The 17,643-nt window shown below is 43.5% G+C and overlaps 1 protein-coding gene across 2 annotated transcripts; it reads left to right on the top strand.

Annotated features, from left to right (window-relative positions):
• The first annotated feature begins 1,065 nt into the window (after positions 1 to 1,065).
• On the top strand, positions 1,066 to 17,643 carry LOC309877113 (amine sulfotransferase-like). Of its 2 annotated transcripts, XM_082758203.1 has the most exons (7): positions 1,066 to 1,223; positions 3,791 to 3,961; positions 11,995 to 12,203; positions 13,136 to 13,262; positions 13,936 to 14,030; positions 14,669 to 14,849; positions 15,874 to 17,642. In XM_082758203.1, the coding sequence occupies exons 2-7, from the start codon at positions 3,823 to 3,825 to the stop codon at positions 15,996 to 15,998; spliced, it is 876 nt and encodes a 291-aa protein (XP_082614329.1). In that variant the 5' UTR covers positions 1,066 to 1,223; positions 3,791 to 3,822; the 3' UTR covers positions 15,999 to 17,642. The 2 variants fall into 2 exon arrangements, with proteins under 2 accessions (XP_082614329.1, XP_082614330.1); XM_082758204.1 differs by lacking the exon at positions 1,066 to 1,223 and having other exon boundaries at positions 3,820 to 3,961; positions 15,874 to 17,643.

Raw genomic sequence — 17,643 nt, 5'->3', positions numbered from 1 at the left:
TACCTCACACTTCTTGGCTCCCCAGCTACATCACGAAGCTGATGTGTGTGTCATAGTACCTGAATGCCTGTGGAGCAACTCCCTGCCTAGTTTTGGGATCAATAGCTGTTGCCTTTCACTATTATTAACCGCGTAGAGAAGAAATTGCAGTTACAAAATACTAGAGGAATGCCTGATTGGAGCAGAAAGCAAAGCAGAGCAGGCCTAATCTTTTGGCTTGAGGCTTTCCCCTGTGATGAAAAAGAAAGCCCTACTTCACTTTCTAGCCCATCTTCATGCTGCCCAACCTGACTGATCTGTTGTGCAAGTTCAGGCACTACTTGGGGAATTGATCCAGGTTAAAAAGTAATCCTACACAAAACACAGAACAATACAGGGGAACAAAATGTTCTTTTTTTTTTTTTTTTCTTTGTGATATGGTTGGCAAGCAGCTTGCAGTGAGAAAGGTCTCAGGCAAGATTTTGTTTCAGTTTGTCTCACAGAAAAGCTTAACAGGAGCACATGCATGTGTTGAACCCAAACAGTCCATTTTTTGTCTGAGACCAGGTTGGAACGGTTCGACCCCACTGAGATGTAGGGCAGTGGATTCAGGTTGTCCTATGGAACTACTGGAACTCAAAGTTTGAGGTAAAACCACTGTGGGCAAAAGTTCAGTGGGAGTGGAGTTAAAAAATAAATAAAATAAAAATAAAAATAAAAATAAAAATAAAATAAAAATAAAAATAAAAATAAAAATAAAAATAAAATAAAAATAAAAATAAAAATAAAAATAAAAATAAAAATAAAAATAAATAAAAATAAAAATAAAAATAAAAATAAAAATAAAAATAAAAATAAAAATAAAAATAAAAATAAAAATAAAAATAAAAATAAAAATAAAAATAAAAATAAAAATAAAAGTTTGTATTAACTTCTGCTCCTCTCTGCTCCTAATTACTAATGTTGTCGATAAAAAGAGGAACAAAAATTAAATCAAGCAACTGAATAATTACACCAGTCTCTCAGGACTGCTTTAACCTTTTCATGGGTTATGTCAGTTCTTTAATCTCTGTGTTAGAGATAAGCAAACGTTGAATGGAAGCCAAAGAGCAAGGTGGTTGTGGGTGTACACCTTGGTTAAAAAGGAAACGTGACCACTCAAAGCTCTCTCGAAGTATTTGTGGTCACCGAACGGGAAAGGAATAACATACATCTCCGTGGGCACCAGAAAGAGAGCAGAGAAGGTAAGCAGGCCTGAAATTAATTATTGCAACTGTAGATCTGTGAGTTGAATGATGCTATACAACCCTGCCAGTAAAGCGAGAATAGTTGTGCACGGACCTCTTTTGTCGAACATTTTGAGAAGTGCTGTGGGAAGGAGATGCATAGGCACAGGGGCTGTGTGGGCAGGAGTTTGGCCGTGAGGAGCTAGGTGTCTGACAGCTGGTGCAGGATGATGAGTTTTACATCGGTTTTCTGTACAATTCAGCAAGGGATTGGAGTTGTGGCTGTGAGGCAGTCAAATGAGCAGAGTTGAAGTGTACAGTCACTGCGGGTGCAGGAGGTGAATCAGGGGACACCTTTCTGTCTGCAACTGCAGGCAGAATGTTCGACACATTGTTCAGATTCATATCTGGCTGGTAAGAGCATATTTGAATGCCTATTTCTTCTTCCATCAGATATGCTAGACCATGAATAGGATCTCCAAACAAGCTTTCTTACATATGTGTAAGAAAGCTCCTTTATTTATTTTTTTATTTTTTTACAGAATAAGATCAAGAAATATTTCTGTGTACATGGAATGTGTCTTCTAGTGTTTCTTCCTTTAGTTTCTCAGAAACTCTTCATTCTTCCTCTAGGTAGCCATAAAAATATTCCCTCAAATATTCCCTCATTCCCCATATCCATTCAGTCTTAGGACTTCCCCAGCTTTGTTGTCATGACTTGAATTCAAATGTGTACCAAATCCTTGGTCTCTAAGTGGGGTTACTGCTGCTACTACTCTTCAGCCTTGTTTCTGGTGCAGTTAATGACTCATCGGTTATTTATTCTGGCTCTATAAAAGAACCCAGGTATATAAAAAAAATAGTTAAAACTGAAACTTTTTGCTTGGCTGTTCCAGTGATGTGGCTGAGATCAACTGGGTGTGCAGTTCCCCTACAGATGCTGGTGGTGGGCAGCTGGAGGAGAGCAGGGAGCATCAGCCCTAGGCTGAGCCACGGAACCAGCCTGAGGGACATCCATGTGTCCTCCTGAGGCTATACCATGGCAAGAGGTTACCTGGACAAGCAGTTTGTGTGCCCCTTGCTGCTTTATTTTGGCACCTGCGTTTTGGTGGAGCAGCCGCCAAGGGCCCAATGGCAGCAAAGGCCCCATGGGTGGTGTCCGTCTACATGCACGTGCCTCACCAGGGGCAGTCCAAGGGTGTTTCTCGAGGTACCTGGCTATGGCTTGGCAGACACGTCACACAGAAACACTGCTGGGCAATCCTGTGGCCAGCTGAGCTCACAGAGCAGGAGAGCCTAAACAGGAGAGAAGCTGGGCAATAGGGGATAGGATTGGTGGCCTCATTTCCAAGAACTGACTGCCACGATGAACCCGGGTCACTTGGCCGGTGGGAATTGCGTAAGCTGCTGATCTGGCAAAACTGAGCTACAGTAAATAGCCAGGTGATGAGGCAAGGGCAAACACTGCAGGCAGAGAGGACATGGGACAGATCACCTACACTTTGCAAGGGGGAAGGCAGGGAACAGCAACCTGAATAAAAGTCCTGATTGAAATGTCTCTTTTTCCAAATATTTTTCAGCCCAAATAAAATAATGGTTGTGATATCCAAGTCTGAAAATGGACTTGCTCAGGTCGTTTCTCCTAAGGCTTGTACATTGTTGAAAGTACATGTGCTCACTTGGGAGAGAGAGCCCTGGATGTTCAAGCCACTGAAATCCATGGATGTCCAGCTCAAAGGCAGTAGCAGGGACACAAACCTAAACCTTCAAACCTCGATGTTTATGTTGCTCTTGCTCAGCTAGAAGAGTCTTTTCCCTTTGCTTCTCTTGCTGTTCCCTTTGCTTCTCTTGCTGTCAGGAAGTTCACTCTTCCCTGTCCATCACAACAATGATAATTAACACTTTTTTTTTTTTTTTTTTTTTTTTTTCTGGCAAATATACAGCAATGGTATTAAGATACAAGAATATGTCATAAAACCAGTAGACATGTTTGAAAACTTACATTTATGCCTGTTTGTAGAAATTATGCTTACTATGGGAGAAGCACTGATAAGGAGACAGAATAAGTAGGAGACATAAATTAAAATAAAACATGCAGAACACAATTTCAGTCAAAACATTTAGAAAGAGAGCTTGGTTAAGCCAGCTCTTTTTAAGAGATGATGAGAATCCAAAGGAAACTTTGTAGTTGCTCAAATCCTAGAGAAAATTTGACAAATGATTTTTTACACAGGTTACCTTTAGTTATGTTAGTTTTTATGTGTGTATAACATACACTTGTATATGAATAAAGGATCATGCTATATATAATTTTTTTTGTTGTTGTTATTATTAGTAGAGATAATAGGCTGATGTTCTTGTGAAAATATAAAAGTTAAATTTCAGTGTATTGTTGTAGCAAAATTAGTTTTCCAAAATTTGCAAGAACCAATTGTTTGTTTGTTTGTTTTTGAATTGCAATTTTGGTGTTTTGTTTTGCTTTGTAGGAAGGTGGGGTTTTTCTTGTTGTTGTTTGTTTGCTTGTTTCTTTTCCTGTGAGATGACAATGAAACAAGAAGTTATAATTTCATATTATTTTATTGCAGCTTATTCACCACTAAGAGACTAAAGATTAATAATGGAACCATCAAAAGATTTTGTATTCAAGTACAAAGGATTTTACTTTGGTGTAAATACTTCAGTCGAGCATGTAGCTTCTCTGGAGAATTTTGAAATCAAAGACAGTGACATATTTATAGCTACTTATCCCAAATCAGGTAAGGATGGAACTGTTTCCAAAGAGGAAATAAATCTGCCTTTATTCAACCACCTAATCGCAGCTGTGCCTAAGGTTGTTAGCTTTGCTTTTAGACATGAACCGTCTCTGAGGATATGTGGTGCAGCATTAAGTACAAATCCTGCATAGCCATGGCCTGAACAGCAGGACACAGGATGCCTGCTTTTGTCCAACTGAGTTGATCTACCTCATTCTTGGACTCCGTGCTCAGAACAAGCTATGGCCAAAACAAGCTGAGCTCTTGAAGGTACAAGAAGCCCATGGAGAGGTCCTGAGTGGCAGTGGTAGGGGACAGAAAGCCCAAGTGATGCTAACTCATCATCAGGTGGTGCTGGAGCAAGCCGTACAAGTAGGCAGAGGGTCTGGATGGGTGGGCAGCGTTTAAGGGACAAAGCTGTAACAGCACTCAGATGAGCACATCTTTGGAAGCGAGAGCTTTGTGTTGCAAAGTGATGTAGCACCCACTGACAGGAAAGAGTTGGCAGATGATTCTGAGTTATGAATTGCACAGAATATTGTCTCCTTCCCATTCACATCTTTCCCTCTGAAAATATTTTAGAAGTGTGGACCACAGAAATTAAACATCTCATGTTGCTACAACAACCTGAGGAAAGACACAATTTGTGTGGAAGCTGAGTATGCTGGGTGAAAGAACTGAAGGCTTAGTTACCTGCCATGGTGTCCTGGTTTCAGTTAGAACAGAATTAATTTTCTTCCTAGTAGCTGGTGGAATGCTGTGTTTTGGCTTAGGATGAGAAGAGTGCTGATAACACCCCGATGTTTTAATTGTTGCAGAGCAGTGCTTATACCAAGCCAAGGACATCTCAGCTTCTTGCTCTGTCCTGCCAACAGGCAGGCTGGGGGTGCAGTAAGAGCTGGGAGGGGACAGACCCAGGACAGGTGACCCAAACTAGCCAAAGGGGTATTCCATACCATCTGACGTCATGCTAAACAATATATAGGGGTGGCTAGCCGGGGGGAGGGGGCCGGACTGCTCGGGGTTAAGCTGGGCATCGGTCAGCGGGTGGTGAGCAATTGCATTGTGCATCACTTGTTTGTACATATTATTATTACTTTCCTATTATCACCATTGTAACATTATTGTTATTATTGTTATTATTATTTTGTTATTATTATTTTCCTGTCTTATTAAACTGTCTTTATCTCAACTCACGGGCTTCACTTTCCATTTCTCTCCCCCGTCCCAGAGAGGGAGGGGGGAGGGTGAGCGAACGGCTGCGTGGTGTTTAGCTGCCAGCCGGGTTAAACCACGACAGTCTTTTTTTGGCGCCCAACGTGGGGCTCGAAAGGTTGAGATAACGGCAGATCTGACCACAGTGTGTTAAACTAAAATTGGTGTAAGTATTAGACCTGCTTAATAGTCACTTGTCATAATGCTGATTGCTTTAATCTCAACTCTGCTGCGCCTGTTTTCCAAATTGAGTATTATAGTACATTATTTTCCGTATTTGCTCTCTGTCATGTTGTTTATCCTCTCCGGGCCCTGGTTTCAGATCATTATGGTACTGAGTGTTGTAGCAATGGCTTATGAGACGATGAGATATCTGGTCATGACTCTAACTTGGTATTTGTACTCAGTAACATCGTCGACTCTGTATTTTGGAAACTGTATCTTGGAAACTATTAGCAATTATACCTATTGTTTTTTTCCATTAGGGAGTCAATCTGTGGAGGGGAAAGGGGAAGATATTTTCTCTTACTTGATTACTCTCCCTTTCTCCTTCACCACCCCTGTATCCTCCTGGATCACTATGCCTTCCTCCTTCACCACCCTCTTACCCTCCGAGCTTGCTACAATAGCTCTCCAAGATATTGAATATCCTTGGGATACTCAGACCAGCATAGTCTTGTTGTTCTGCCTCCTGAATGCGCTTCAGGTTCTGCTTAAAGTTAAACAACTACTTAGGAAGCTCATCCGGAGATCTGCCCGGAGGCAGTATAGTTGTGGGTGGCAGGGAGTATGGGAGGATATGGGCAGGCATCTGGAGCAGTTGGCACCCCCAGTGTTTTGGAAATTCACCCCTGAACAACTGCAAAATCCTCAAAAACTGGCAGAATGCTTGAGAAAAAGGTGTCATGATTCTGGCAGTTCCAAAGTAACACAAATCATTGTAACATGCTGGGGCCTGGCTCATGCCTATCGAGCTGCCATTGATACTGCTATCAACTTAGTGACAGACCCTGCGGCCACTCCAAGCCCTGTGACAGATCCAACGGCCACTGTGACCCCTACGGTGGACTTTGCAGCCGCTCCAGTCCCAGCTCCTGCAGCCACTCCAGTTCCAGCTCCTGCAGCCGCTCCAGTCCCAGCTCCTGCAGCCGCTCCAGTCCCAGCTCCTGCAGCCGCTCCAGTTCCAGCTCCTGCAGCCGCTCCAGTTCCAGCTCCTGCAGCCGCTCCAGTTCCAGCTCCTGCTGCTACTCCAACTCCAGTTCCTGCAGCCACTCCAGCTCCGGTTCCTGCAGCTGCTCCAGCTCCCGCAGCCGCTCCAGCTCCTGTGGCTGGGTCAGAGAAAAGAGCTGTAGCAGTGCAAGTTGACCCTGCAGAGGGTATTCCAACCCCTGTGGCAGACCCTGTAACGGGGTCAGAGAAACGAGCTGTAGCAGTGCAAGTTGACCCTGCGGAGGGTATTCCAACCTCTGTGGCAGACCCTGTAACAAGGTCGGAGAAACGAGCAGTAGCAGTGCAAGCTGCCCCTGTAGAGAAGGTGAAAAAATGGTATAGAGATTCAGGTCGTTTAGAACGCAGAGAATCTTCTGCCAAATCTAGGTATAGAGACGACGGAGACGACGACGACGCTGGGCCATCAAGGGTTCAGGAGGAGGAAGATGAGGATGCCGAAAAATCAACAGTAACTACCCGAAGCCTAAACGAGCGTGAGTTACGAGATGTGCGAAAAGATTTTGGTCGCTGTATAGGTGAGCAGCTTGTCACCTGGCTGCTCCGATGCTGGGACACTGGAGCTAATTGTGTGGAATTAGACGGCAGGGAAGCCAAGCGACTGGGATCCCTTGCTAGAGACGCAGGCATTGACAAAGCAATTGCAGATGGAGCACAATCTCACAGCCTCTGGAGGCGTCTCCTCTCAGCTGTGAGGGAAAGGTATCCCTTCAAGGAAGAACTTTTATGTCTACCAGGCAAGTGGACCACTATGGAGAAGGGAATCCAGTACCTGAGGGAATTAGCCGTACGGGAAGTGATTTATGAGGATCCAGACCTCAGACAAACATCCAAAGATCCAGATGAAGTCAGGTGTACACGACCCATGTGGCGGAAGTTTGTACGGAGTGCACCATCATCATATGCCAGCTCATTGGCAATAATGGCCTGGAAAGAGGATGAGGAACCCACAGTGGATGAAGTGGCTAAACAACTCCGGCAGTACGAAGAAAGTCTCTCCTCTTCCTTACAGGCCTGCGTCTCAGCTGTGGAGAAACTTTCTGAAGAGTTCCACCAACTTGAAGAGAATCTATCATCCTCCCCACCTGAACCAACCAGTGTCCACCGACCAAAAGAGAACACTGTGGAGAAACTTTCTGAAAAGGTTCACCAACTTGAAGAGAGATTATTCTCCTCCATACCTGTACAGAGCAGTGTCTCAGCTATCAGGGGTAGGCGTTCATCCACACAAGGAAGACGATATGGTGGGTACTCACCCCGTGCCACCCTGTGGTTTTACTTACGAGACCATGGAGAGGACATGAGAAAATGGGATGGAAAATCTACTGCGACCCTAGAGGCACGGGTACGTGAGTTGCAAAAGAAAACAATCAAGAAAAAGGGATTCTCTGAAAAGTTTGCTGCTCCAACTTCCAGCAGACAGTCCTTCAAACACAGAAATGAAGAAGATTCTGACCAGGATTAGGGGAGCCCTGCCTCCAGCCAGGGGGAGGAAAGGGACAATCGAGTTTATTGGACTGTGTGGATTCGATGGCCTGGCACGTCAGACGCACAGAAGTATAAGGCTTTAGTAGATACCGGTGCACAATGTACTATAATGCCATCGAGATATAAAGGACCAGAGCCCATCTATATTTGTGGAGTGACAGGCGGATCTCAGCAGTTGACTGTATTGGAGGCTGAAGTGAGTCTGACTGGGAATGAGTGGGAAAAGCACCGCATTGTAACTGGCCCGGATGCTCCATGTATCCTTGGCATAGACTATCTTAGAAGAGGGTATTGCAAGGACCCAAAAGGGTTCCGGTGGGCTTTTGGTATAGCTGCCTTAGAGACAGAAGGCATTAAACAATTATCTACCTTGCCTGGTCTCTCAGAGGACCCCTCTGTTGTGGGGTTGCTGAGGGTCGAAGAACAGCAAGTGCCAATCGCTACCACAACTGTGCACCGGCGGCAATATCGCACTAACCGAGACTCCCTGATTCCCATCCATAAGCTAATTCGTCAGTTGGAGAGCCAAGGAGTGATCAGCAAGACTCATTCACCTTTCAATAGTCCTATATGGCCAGTGCGAAAGTCTAGTGGCGAGTGGAGACTAACAGTGGACTATCGTGGCCTGAACGAAGTGACGCCACCACTGAGTGCTGCAGTGCCGGACATGCTGGAACTTCAGTACGAACTTGAATCGAAGGCAGCGAAGTGGTACGCCACAATTGATATCGCTAATGCATTTTTCTCCATCCCTCTAGCAGCAGAGTGCAGGCCACAATTTGCCTTCACTTGGAGGGGAGTTCAATATACTTGGAATCGGCTGCCCCAGGGGTGGAAACACAGCCCTACCATTTGCCATGGGCTGATCCAGTCTGCACTAGAGCAGGGGGAAGCTCCTGAACACCTGCAGTACATCGATGACATTATTGTGTGGGGTGACACAGCAGAGGAAGTTTTTGAGAAAGGGAAGAAAATAGTCCAAATCCTTCTGAAAGCCGGTTTTGCCATAAAACAAAATAAAGTCAAAGGACCTGCACGAGAGATCCAGTTTTTAGGAATAAAATGGCAAGATGGACGTCGTCAAATCCCAATGGATGTGATCAACAAAATAACAGCTATGTCTCCACCAACTAACAAAAAAGAAACACAGACTTTCCTAGGTGTTGTGGGGTTTTGGAGAATGCACATCCCAAATTACAGTCTGATTGTAAACCCGCTCTACCAAGTAACCCGTAAGAAGAATGAGTTTGAATGGGGCCCTGAACAACGACAAGCGTTTGAACAAATCAAGCAGGAAATAGTCCATGCAGTAGCCCTTGGGCCAGTTCGGACAGGACCAGATGTAAATAATGTGCTCTACACTGCAGCCGGGGAGAACGGCCCCACCTGGAGCCTCTGGCAGAAAGAACCTGGGGAAACTCGAGGTCGGCCCCTGGGGTTTTGGAGTCGGGGATACAGAGGATCTGAGGCCCGCTATACTCCAACTGAAAAGGAGATATTGGCAGCATATGAAGGAGTTCGATCTGCTTCGGAGGTGGTCGGTACTGAAGCGCAGCTCCTCCTAGCACCCCGATTGCCAGTACTAGGCTGGATGTTCAAGGGAAGGGTCCCTTCTACGCATCATGCAACTGATGCTACGTGGAGCAAGTGGGTTGCACTGATTACTCAGCGGGCTCGAATAGGAAACCCCAGTCGCCCAGGAATATTGGAAGTGATTATGGACTGGCCAGAAGGCAAATACTTTGGGATATCATCCGAGGAGGAGGTGGGTCGTGCTGAAGAAGCCCCACTGTACAACCAGTTACCAGAGAATGAAAAGAAATATGCCCTGTTCACTGATGGATCCTGTCGTATTGTGGGGAAGCATCGGAGATGGAAGGCTGCTGTATGGAGCCCTACACGACGAGTTGCAGAAGCTGCTGAGGGAGAAGGTGAATCGAGTCAGTTTGCAGAAGTGAAAGCCATTCAGCTGGCTTTAGACATTGCTGAACGAGAAAAATGGCCAGTTCTCTATCTCTACACCGATTCATGGATGGTAGCAAATGCCCTGTGGGGATGGTTACAGCAATGGAAGCAAAACAACTGGCAGCGTAGGGGCAAACCCATCTGGGCTGCTGCTTTGTGGCAAGACATTGCTGCTCGGGTAGAGAACCTGGCTGTGAAAGTACGCCACGTAGATGCTCATGTGCCCAAGAATCAGGCTACTGAAGAACATCAAAACAACCAGCAGGTGGATCAGGCTGCTAAGATTGAAGTAGCTCAGGTGGACCTGGATTGGCAGCATAAAGGTGAATTATTTATAGCCCGATGGGCCCATGACACCTCAGGCCATCAAGGTAGAGATGCAACATACAGATGGGCTCGTGATCGAGGGGTGGACCTGACCATGGACGCTATAGCACAGGTTATTCATGACTGTGAAACATGTGCTGCAATCAAGCAAGCCAAACGGTCAAAGCCTCTTTGGTATGGAGGACGATGGCTGAAATATAAATATGGAGAGGCCTGGCAGATTGATTACATCACACTCCCTCAAACTCGCAATGGCAAGCGCCACGTACTTACAATGGTGGAAGCAACCACCGGATGGCTGGAAACATATCCTGTGCCTCATGCCACCGCCCGGAACACTATCCTGGGCCTTGAAAAGCAAGTCCTATGGCGACATGGTACCCCAGAAAGAATAGAGTCAGACAATGGAACTCATTTCCGAAACAACCTTATAGACACTTGGGCCAAAGAACATGGTATTGAGTGGGTGTATCACATCCCCTATCATGCACCAGCCTCCGGGAAAGTTGAATGATACAACGGACTGTTAAAGACTACATTAAAAGCAATGGGCGCTGGAACATTCAAAAATTGGGATACGCATTTGGCAAAGGCCACCTGGTTAGTCAATACTAGGGGATCTGCCAACCGAGCTGGACCTGCCCAATCAAACCTGTTACGTACTGTAGATGGGGATAAAGTTCCTGTAGTGCATGTAAGAAATATGCTGGGTAAAACAGTCTGGGCTACTCCTGCCTCAGGAAAAGGCAAACCTATTCGTGGAATTGTTTTCGCTCAGGGACCTGGATACACTTGGTGGGTGATGCAAAAGAACGGAGAGGTCCGGTGTGTACCTCAAGGAGATTTAATAATGGGTGAGAATAGCCCATGAACTGAATTGTACCTTGTTAATTACTATATAATACTGTATGTTATCACTACTATGACTACTGTAGGTGACTAATTAGAATGTATGGAAAAGAGTGTAACCTGAGCATGACATAAATGGTATGGAATAAGGGGTGGATAAGGGGCCCCCACTCTGCCAAAAAAGACTGTCGTGGTTTAACCCGGCTGGCAGCTAAACACCACGCAGCCGTTCGCTCACCCTCCCCCCTCCCTCTCTGGGACGGGGGAGAGAAATGGAAAGTGAAGCCCGTGAGTTGAGATAAAGACAGTTTAATAAGACAGGAAAATAATAATAACAAAATAATAATAACAATAATAACAATAATGTTACAATGGTGATAATAGGAAAGTAATAATAATATGTACAAACAAGTGATGCACAATGCAATTGCTCACCACCCGCTGACCGATGCCCAGCTTAACCCCGAGCAGTCCGGCCCCCTCCCCCCGGCTAGCCACCCCTATATATTGTTTAGCATGACGTCAGATGGTATGGAATACCCCTTTGGCTAGTTTGGGTCACCTGTCCTGGGTCTGTCCCCTCCCAGCTCTTACTGCACCCCCAGCCTGCCTGTTGGCAGGACAGAGCAAAAGGCTGAGATGTCCTTGGCTTGGTATAAGCACTGCTCTGCAACAATTAAAACATCGGGGTGTTATCAGCACTCTTCTCATCCTAAGCCAAAACACAGCATTCCACCAGCTACTAGGAAGAAAATTAATTCTGTTCTAACTGAAACCAGGACACATGGCTTTTATGGTTGTTATCTTCAGTATGCAAAGCTGTATTTATATTCACAAAGTGAATATAAAGTATTCATATTCACCTACAACTGTGCAGAGGCTGTGTTTTTGGCAATATATTGTCTTTAAATAAAAATTAAAATAAATAATCAAACAATGTTCAAACAAAAAGCTTTTCTTCACAGGAACCGTGTGGACTCAGAACATTTTGAGCTTGATACTTCATGAAGGCCACCGAAATGGAACAGAAGATATGGAGCTCGTGGACAGAATCCCATGGCTGGAATACAATATAAAAAATAAGGATTATACAAGTCTTCCTGTGCCTCGTGCTTTTGCCACGCACCTGCCTTACTACTTACTTCCAAGAGACCTGAGAAACAAAAGAGGGCGTGTAAGTGATGTTATTTTTGCAATGTACTTAAACACAATGATGAAAATTTGCCTCAGTGATTTTTGTGGCAGAGCTGTGCTCACAGGAACTGTGGAGGCAAGCCTGTAGTGCTGCAGTTAGGTTCTTCACAGATACAGGTGTAGTGGAAAACTGCAGAGTTCTCACCACTTTCTTCTCAATCCCAGTGAAATTTGAAAGAGAAATCTCCTAAGAAGAAAAGAGGATTTGAAATCCAAATGATGCCCAGCAAAGAATGGGAAAATTGACCAAAATCACACAGGATACACATGTCAGAAAATATATTGTGATTTCAGGAAAATCTTGTTTGGGGGCATCTTTCCGCCTCTGCTGGAACACATTATTCAGTTTGTCCTTATTATATCAAACCATAGAAAGGTTTTTCTTTTTTTTTTTTTTTCTCTGTGATTTCAACTCAGAACTTTTGAACTTGAGTTCATTGAGTTCTCCTGCACTGTATCTAGGAATCCTTATTGGAAATACACCTTGAAAATACAACTGTACCAGAGTTGTGATTTACCAGAAGTTATTGTACGTTTCCTCATGAGAACTTGCAGTATTTGCAGAAATATGATGCTAACTCAAAGAGAAATTTAAAATGATTTTCTAGTGTTGATATTTCAACCTGACTACCTTACACAAGTGAAAAGTATCACTGTAACGTGGACCCCACGAGGAGTTAGCCACAGGCACTGAATGACCACATAGGGAGTGCTTGCTGCTCTACCTGTAAGCAAAATTACATTCTCCAGTATTTACTTAACATGATTGTTGCATTGAGACTGGCTTCTCATCATTTTAGTGGTACCTGTAAGGACATCTATGGACAATTGCACTGATGGTCGGGATATCAGAGCCCTGTAACATCTCTGAGACCAGTGTTCTTTTTTTTTTTTTTTTTTTTTTTTTTGTAGATTATTTATGTTACCAGGAACCCCAAGGATGTGCTGGTTTCTTACTACCACTTTTCCAAATACATGAACATAGTAGAGGAGGATCCAGATTTTAATAGTTGCATGGAGAGGTTTTTAGCTGGCAAAGGTAGGATATCTTTCTTACTTAAGGAGTCCAAATCCTGGCCCATGCCCTCAGATTGAATAGAGATTAATTTCATCAATAAATAACAAGTACCCAGAACCCTCAGCTATGCTGTAACCTGGATCCAAAGCTTCAGAGGTTGCCTGAGCTTAGCACCATTTTCTGATTAACTTGGGTCCAAAGGTGGTAGCATACTCAAGGCATTGCTGCTCCCCAGCAATGTGCAATCTGCTTGTCTCATCTGCATTGGATACCAATTCAGAATATAGTCATTATGACTGAGGAGCTCTTAACACCTTCTGCACTTGGTTAGTGGAGCTGAACCCATAGGAAAAGACACGGTACAGGAAAAATAGGAAGTAGATTTTTGCTTCTGCCATTATGAGTGCGGATTGCCAGAAACCAGAGGGGGTTTGCCACATGAGCATAAAGAATTGTCATCCATAGGCTGTGAGCACACATCCCACACCCCCTGTAAAAAGCCCATCTCATTATGCCTTTATGGGCATAACTGCCCTCTGAGTCTTGGGGAAAATGGAACAGAAGAGAGGAATGTCTACGCTCCTATCCTCAAAAATAATGTGGGTGCCAAAAAAAGTGACTGATACTGTTACTGTTTTACTGTTAGCAGTAAATAACATTCTCTCTCTCTCTCAATTATTTTCCCTTTGGCAAGTGATCGCCAGTTGTTGGTTCGATCATGTTGCAGGCTGGTATGGCCATGCGGAGGATTTCAATATACTCTTCCTTACCTATGAAGACATGAAAAAGGTGAGGTCAATTATATCACTGTATTCAAGGTTTTATCTTCCTGTACAAATGTATTTTCAGATAGGTCTTTATAATTACGCTTTGTATTGGAAATTGCTTAGTCCCTTATGGTGTAGAATCAAATCGAGACGTTTGAGAGAATAAAGTCATATTTTTTCTTTGGTGTGAGATTTTATCAAAAAAAAAAAAAAAAAGAATTATTGGTTAGATCACCTTCTACTAGGACAAAAGTAATCTTCAGCACGACCTCAAAAAAAAGTTTCTAAAACAGTACAGGACAAGGCTTTTGTGAGTATCTTCAACACAAAAAATGTGCTCATAACAGTTCTACTAAAGGAAACAAATGCTTAAGAGGCAGTTGCTAAGGCACTTGAGGAGCTCTCAGATTGCTGACCAAATGTTCCCTGTTTGGTGTCTGTCTGTGCCTTTGTGCAATTTCTACTTCCTCTTAGGAAGTGCTCCAAAAGGGCACTGCCACAGCGGGTTACAGCATCCCTAACTCGAGAGCTCAAGACATGCAAGTGAGACTATGCTCTCATAAAAAACATGGCCTCTTTTGAACCCAAATTCATGCCCTTTTATGATCCTGTATTTAGTTCTTTGCATCATCAAGACCCTTCAAAGTAACATTATTGCAGGATCTCAGAAGTGCTGTGCTGAAGATTTGCAACTTCCTAGGCAAGAAGCTGAGTGAAGAAGAAATAGAAAGTGTTGTGAGACAGGCTACTTTTGAGAACATGAAGAAAGATCCCAGGGCAAACTACGAGAACCTGCCAGATGACATCGCAGACAAAAGCAAGGGTAGATTTCTACGAAAAGGTAAAATGGAAGCAGTCCAATGTAACAACTACCTAATTCCTCTTCTTGATACAAGATGTACCTAGGGCTTACGAACTTAGCTGGAATGCCCCCATCATCAGAGGGACAGGTCAGGTTAGCCATGATTAAATTCATAAGAGCTGTTTTATTGTTAAGGCATCACTGATTTTACCACATTTTCCTAAGAATGATAAAACATTGTGTTTTACTGATTGCAACAGAAGTTGCAGAAAGCCTGCACGATATCAGAGAAGATCTGAGGGTTGTGCTGAACCAGCGGTAAGGTTACCCTTGGTTCTCACTGGGGGCTGATATGGTTATGAGCAATTTGCTAAATGGATAGGTAGCTTTCACTGGGGAGAAAAGCATCTCTCAGACAAAAAAAAAAAAAAAAAAAAAGGTGGTGCTTCTAGGCCTCCAAGAGACTTACCAACTTACCATCTAGACACAAGAGTGAATTTGATTTGAACAGTGACGGTCTACCAGGATAGGCTGCTTAAGGCTGAAAACAGTGCAGCCCTCCTTCACATGTGTTTTTTCTTACTTTTCAAGGCAAGAGTCATCTTCACAGTATGAGCATAGCCTCTTTTATCAACTACCCTCAAGGTAAACACGAGGCATCCTGGGCTTTCTTAGGATGGCCTGATGCACAGTGTAGGATGAGAGCTCTAGGGGTTAAAGAGTGGTGCAGTCAGAGAAGAAGAAGAAGAAAAAAAATAGGTGTTACTTTTAACACTTTCCCCCATCTCATATTTGATCTCAAAGGAATCACTAAAAAACACAACCAGTGAGCTGAGTAACGTTATGGAGAGACAGGACTATATGCTGCGCTATATTCACATCACCTAGACTTGGAAGTGAGTCCTCCGAAGAGCACACGGAGTCTCTCCCAGGGGACCAGCAGCTCAGAGATGCTGAGGAAGCCAGGAAGAGCTTCGTGAGGATAGCGCTCGCTGTCAGCAGACGGGCTTTCAGACAGGTGCATGTTCTGCTTCTCACCCCCCTTTGTTGCTTCTTTCTTCAGGCACTGTTGGAGACTGGAAAAATATGATGACAGTGGCGCAGAGTGAAAGGTTTGATGAAGTACTTAATGAGAAAATTAAGACCCTGCCCATCAAAATCACCTGGGATATTAACAGTGAAATGTAGGCTGGTTTTGACTCTCATCATCCTATGGAGTCGATGGATGTACCTGAAGTTCTAGAATAACAAAATACATCAATTTTCACCTGTGTTATAGAAAGAATACTGTAGCATCTCATTCAGAAAACATGCCTTGTCTGAGAGCTATTCAATTTCATCAGTTTCCTCTTTGTAATTTTACAAGATACTTACAAGTTAATTTTCAAAGTAAACTGTGAGTTCCTTTCTTTGTGTTTGCTTTTACATTCACTGACTTTAACAATACCAAAGTTGTAGAAACCCAAGTGAAGATAGATTGGTGTTAAAGATAGTTTAAAATTGTATGGAAATGTTTCTACTTGTGAATTTCTCGAGGCTTCTTTTGGTAGACCTTTAAATGTCTGGACTGCAAATAAGATTGACCGTCTGTGCTATAGATCTGGTTTCATATATTTCAATTTATACTAGCTTGGTAAACTCAAATACCCAACCCTTAGCTATTAAACTGGCCTTTTTGTTGCATTTTCTGGTGTTGCCTATTGACTGAAACACTTCATTGCATTGTCTATTACCGTTCTTCGGGTCATGTTTGACAATTTGCTGCTTGAAGTTTTTGAGAAAAACACACACCATAATCACAGTGGTTTCTTAAGTGAATGCCCACTCTGTCCTACCTAATGATCTACTAGACCTAGAGGTAAAAACCTGACAGTAACCTGTGACTCCTATACACATTAACACACTATCAGGGTTTAATCTGTCCTTGACACAACTCCATGCAGTGGCTTCCCCAAGGGCTTCCCATGAGAAGACAGGTACAGAGATGTATCTCAAGATTTTTTTCTACCAATAACTGAAAAAATGTTTATGTCCACACCACCACTCCTGACATGCACCCGGTCTGTGACATATTCACCTTTCTAGACAGCAATGTCTTTTATGTAGCTTACAAAGGGAAGTCCATCTCCTGAATATTTATCAATTTTGTCCATTGAAATTGCTCACAAACTGTAGCTCCCCCCCTTATCAAAGACACTGACAAGTCTCTGATATGCCTCCAGCATTTTTCCCCTCTAACACTCTTCTGTGTTTTTCACTATGGCCTTACTCAAGAGGGCAGAAGGAAGGATCACAATCTAAGGAAGAAACATTTTGTTCCATTTTTTTTCCCTTTTCTTACTTTTTTATTTTTATTTTTTTTCCAGACACCAACTGCACTCACTGCTCCCAAAGACCAGCTTGCTCTTCTCATTTACAATCCATCTCCTTAAGCCTTCTCACAGGTTCTACCTGCTTTTTGCTGGACAGAATTATTTCATGCACGGCATGCTCTTGGATCCTTCAGTTTGACATAGGTGACCTCATATCATTAGCTTACAAGAAGGTTTTTACGTACCCCCGATGGTACAGTCAGATCATCTTTTCTTCTGGAACTTCACATCCCCAATACCAAGAAAACTTACAAAAAAAAACCTCGTGATTTACAAAATTGCTACACCCCCTGGCATACAAGTTTGAGCTTCAGACATGGGGACTGGTGATTTTTTTCCACCTGTACATATTTACCCTAGCCACAGAAAACATAAACAAGTTCAAAGTCAGAAGACTACTGTGGGCCTTCTGCTGAGTTTACCTTCAGTACAAATAAAGCCTGGTACAAGTTGGATCTTGA

The sequence above is a fragment of the Aythya marila genome (assembly GCF_965140915.1).
Source record: "Aythya marila genome assembly, chromosome: 3".
Taxonomy (NCBI): Eukaryota; Metazoa; Chordata; class Aves; order Anseriformes; family Anatidae; genus Aythya; species Aythya marila.
This window is presented reverse-complemented; position numbering and strand designations above follow the sequence as displayed.

What these genes read in the sequence shown, in the direction of transcription:
- LOC309877113 (XM_082758204.1), top strand. Translation starts at nt 3,823, where the DNA reads ATGGAACCATCAAAAGATTTTGTATTCAAGTACAAAGGATTTTACTTT. An exon ending in GAGGTTTTTAGCTGGCAAAG is followed by an intron (nt 13,263 to 13,935) that starts GTAGGATATCTT and finishes CCCTTTGGCAAG; the next exon opens with TGATCGCCAGTTGTTGGTTC. An exon ending in CCTATGAAGACATGAAAAAG is followed by an intron (nt 14,031 to 14,668) that starts GTGAGGTCAATT and finishes ACATTATTGCAG; the next exon opens with GATCTCAGAAGTGCTGTGCT.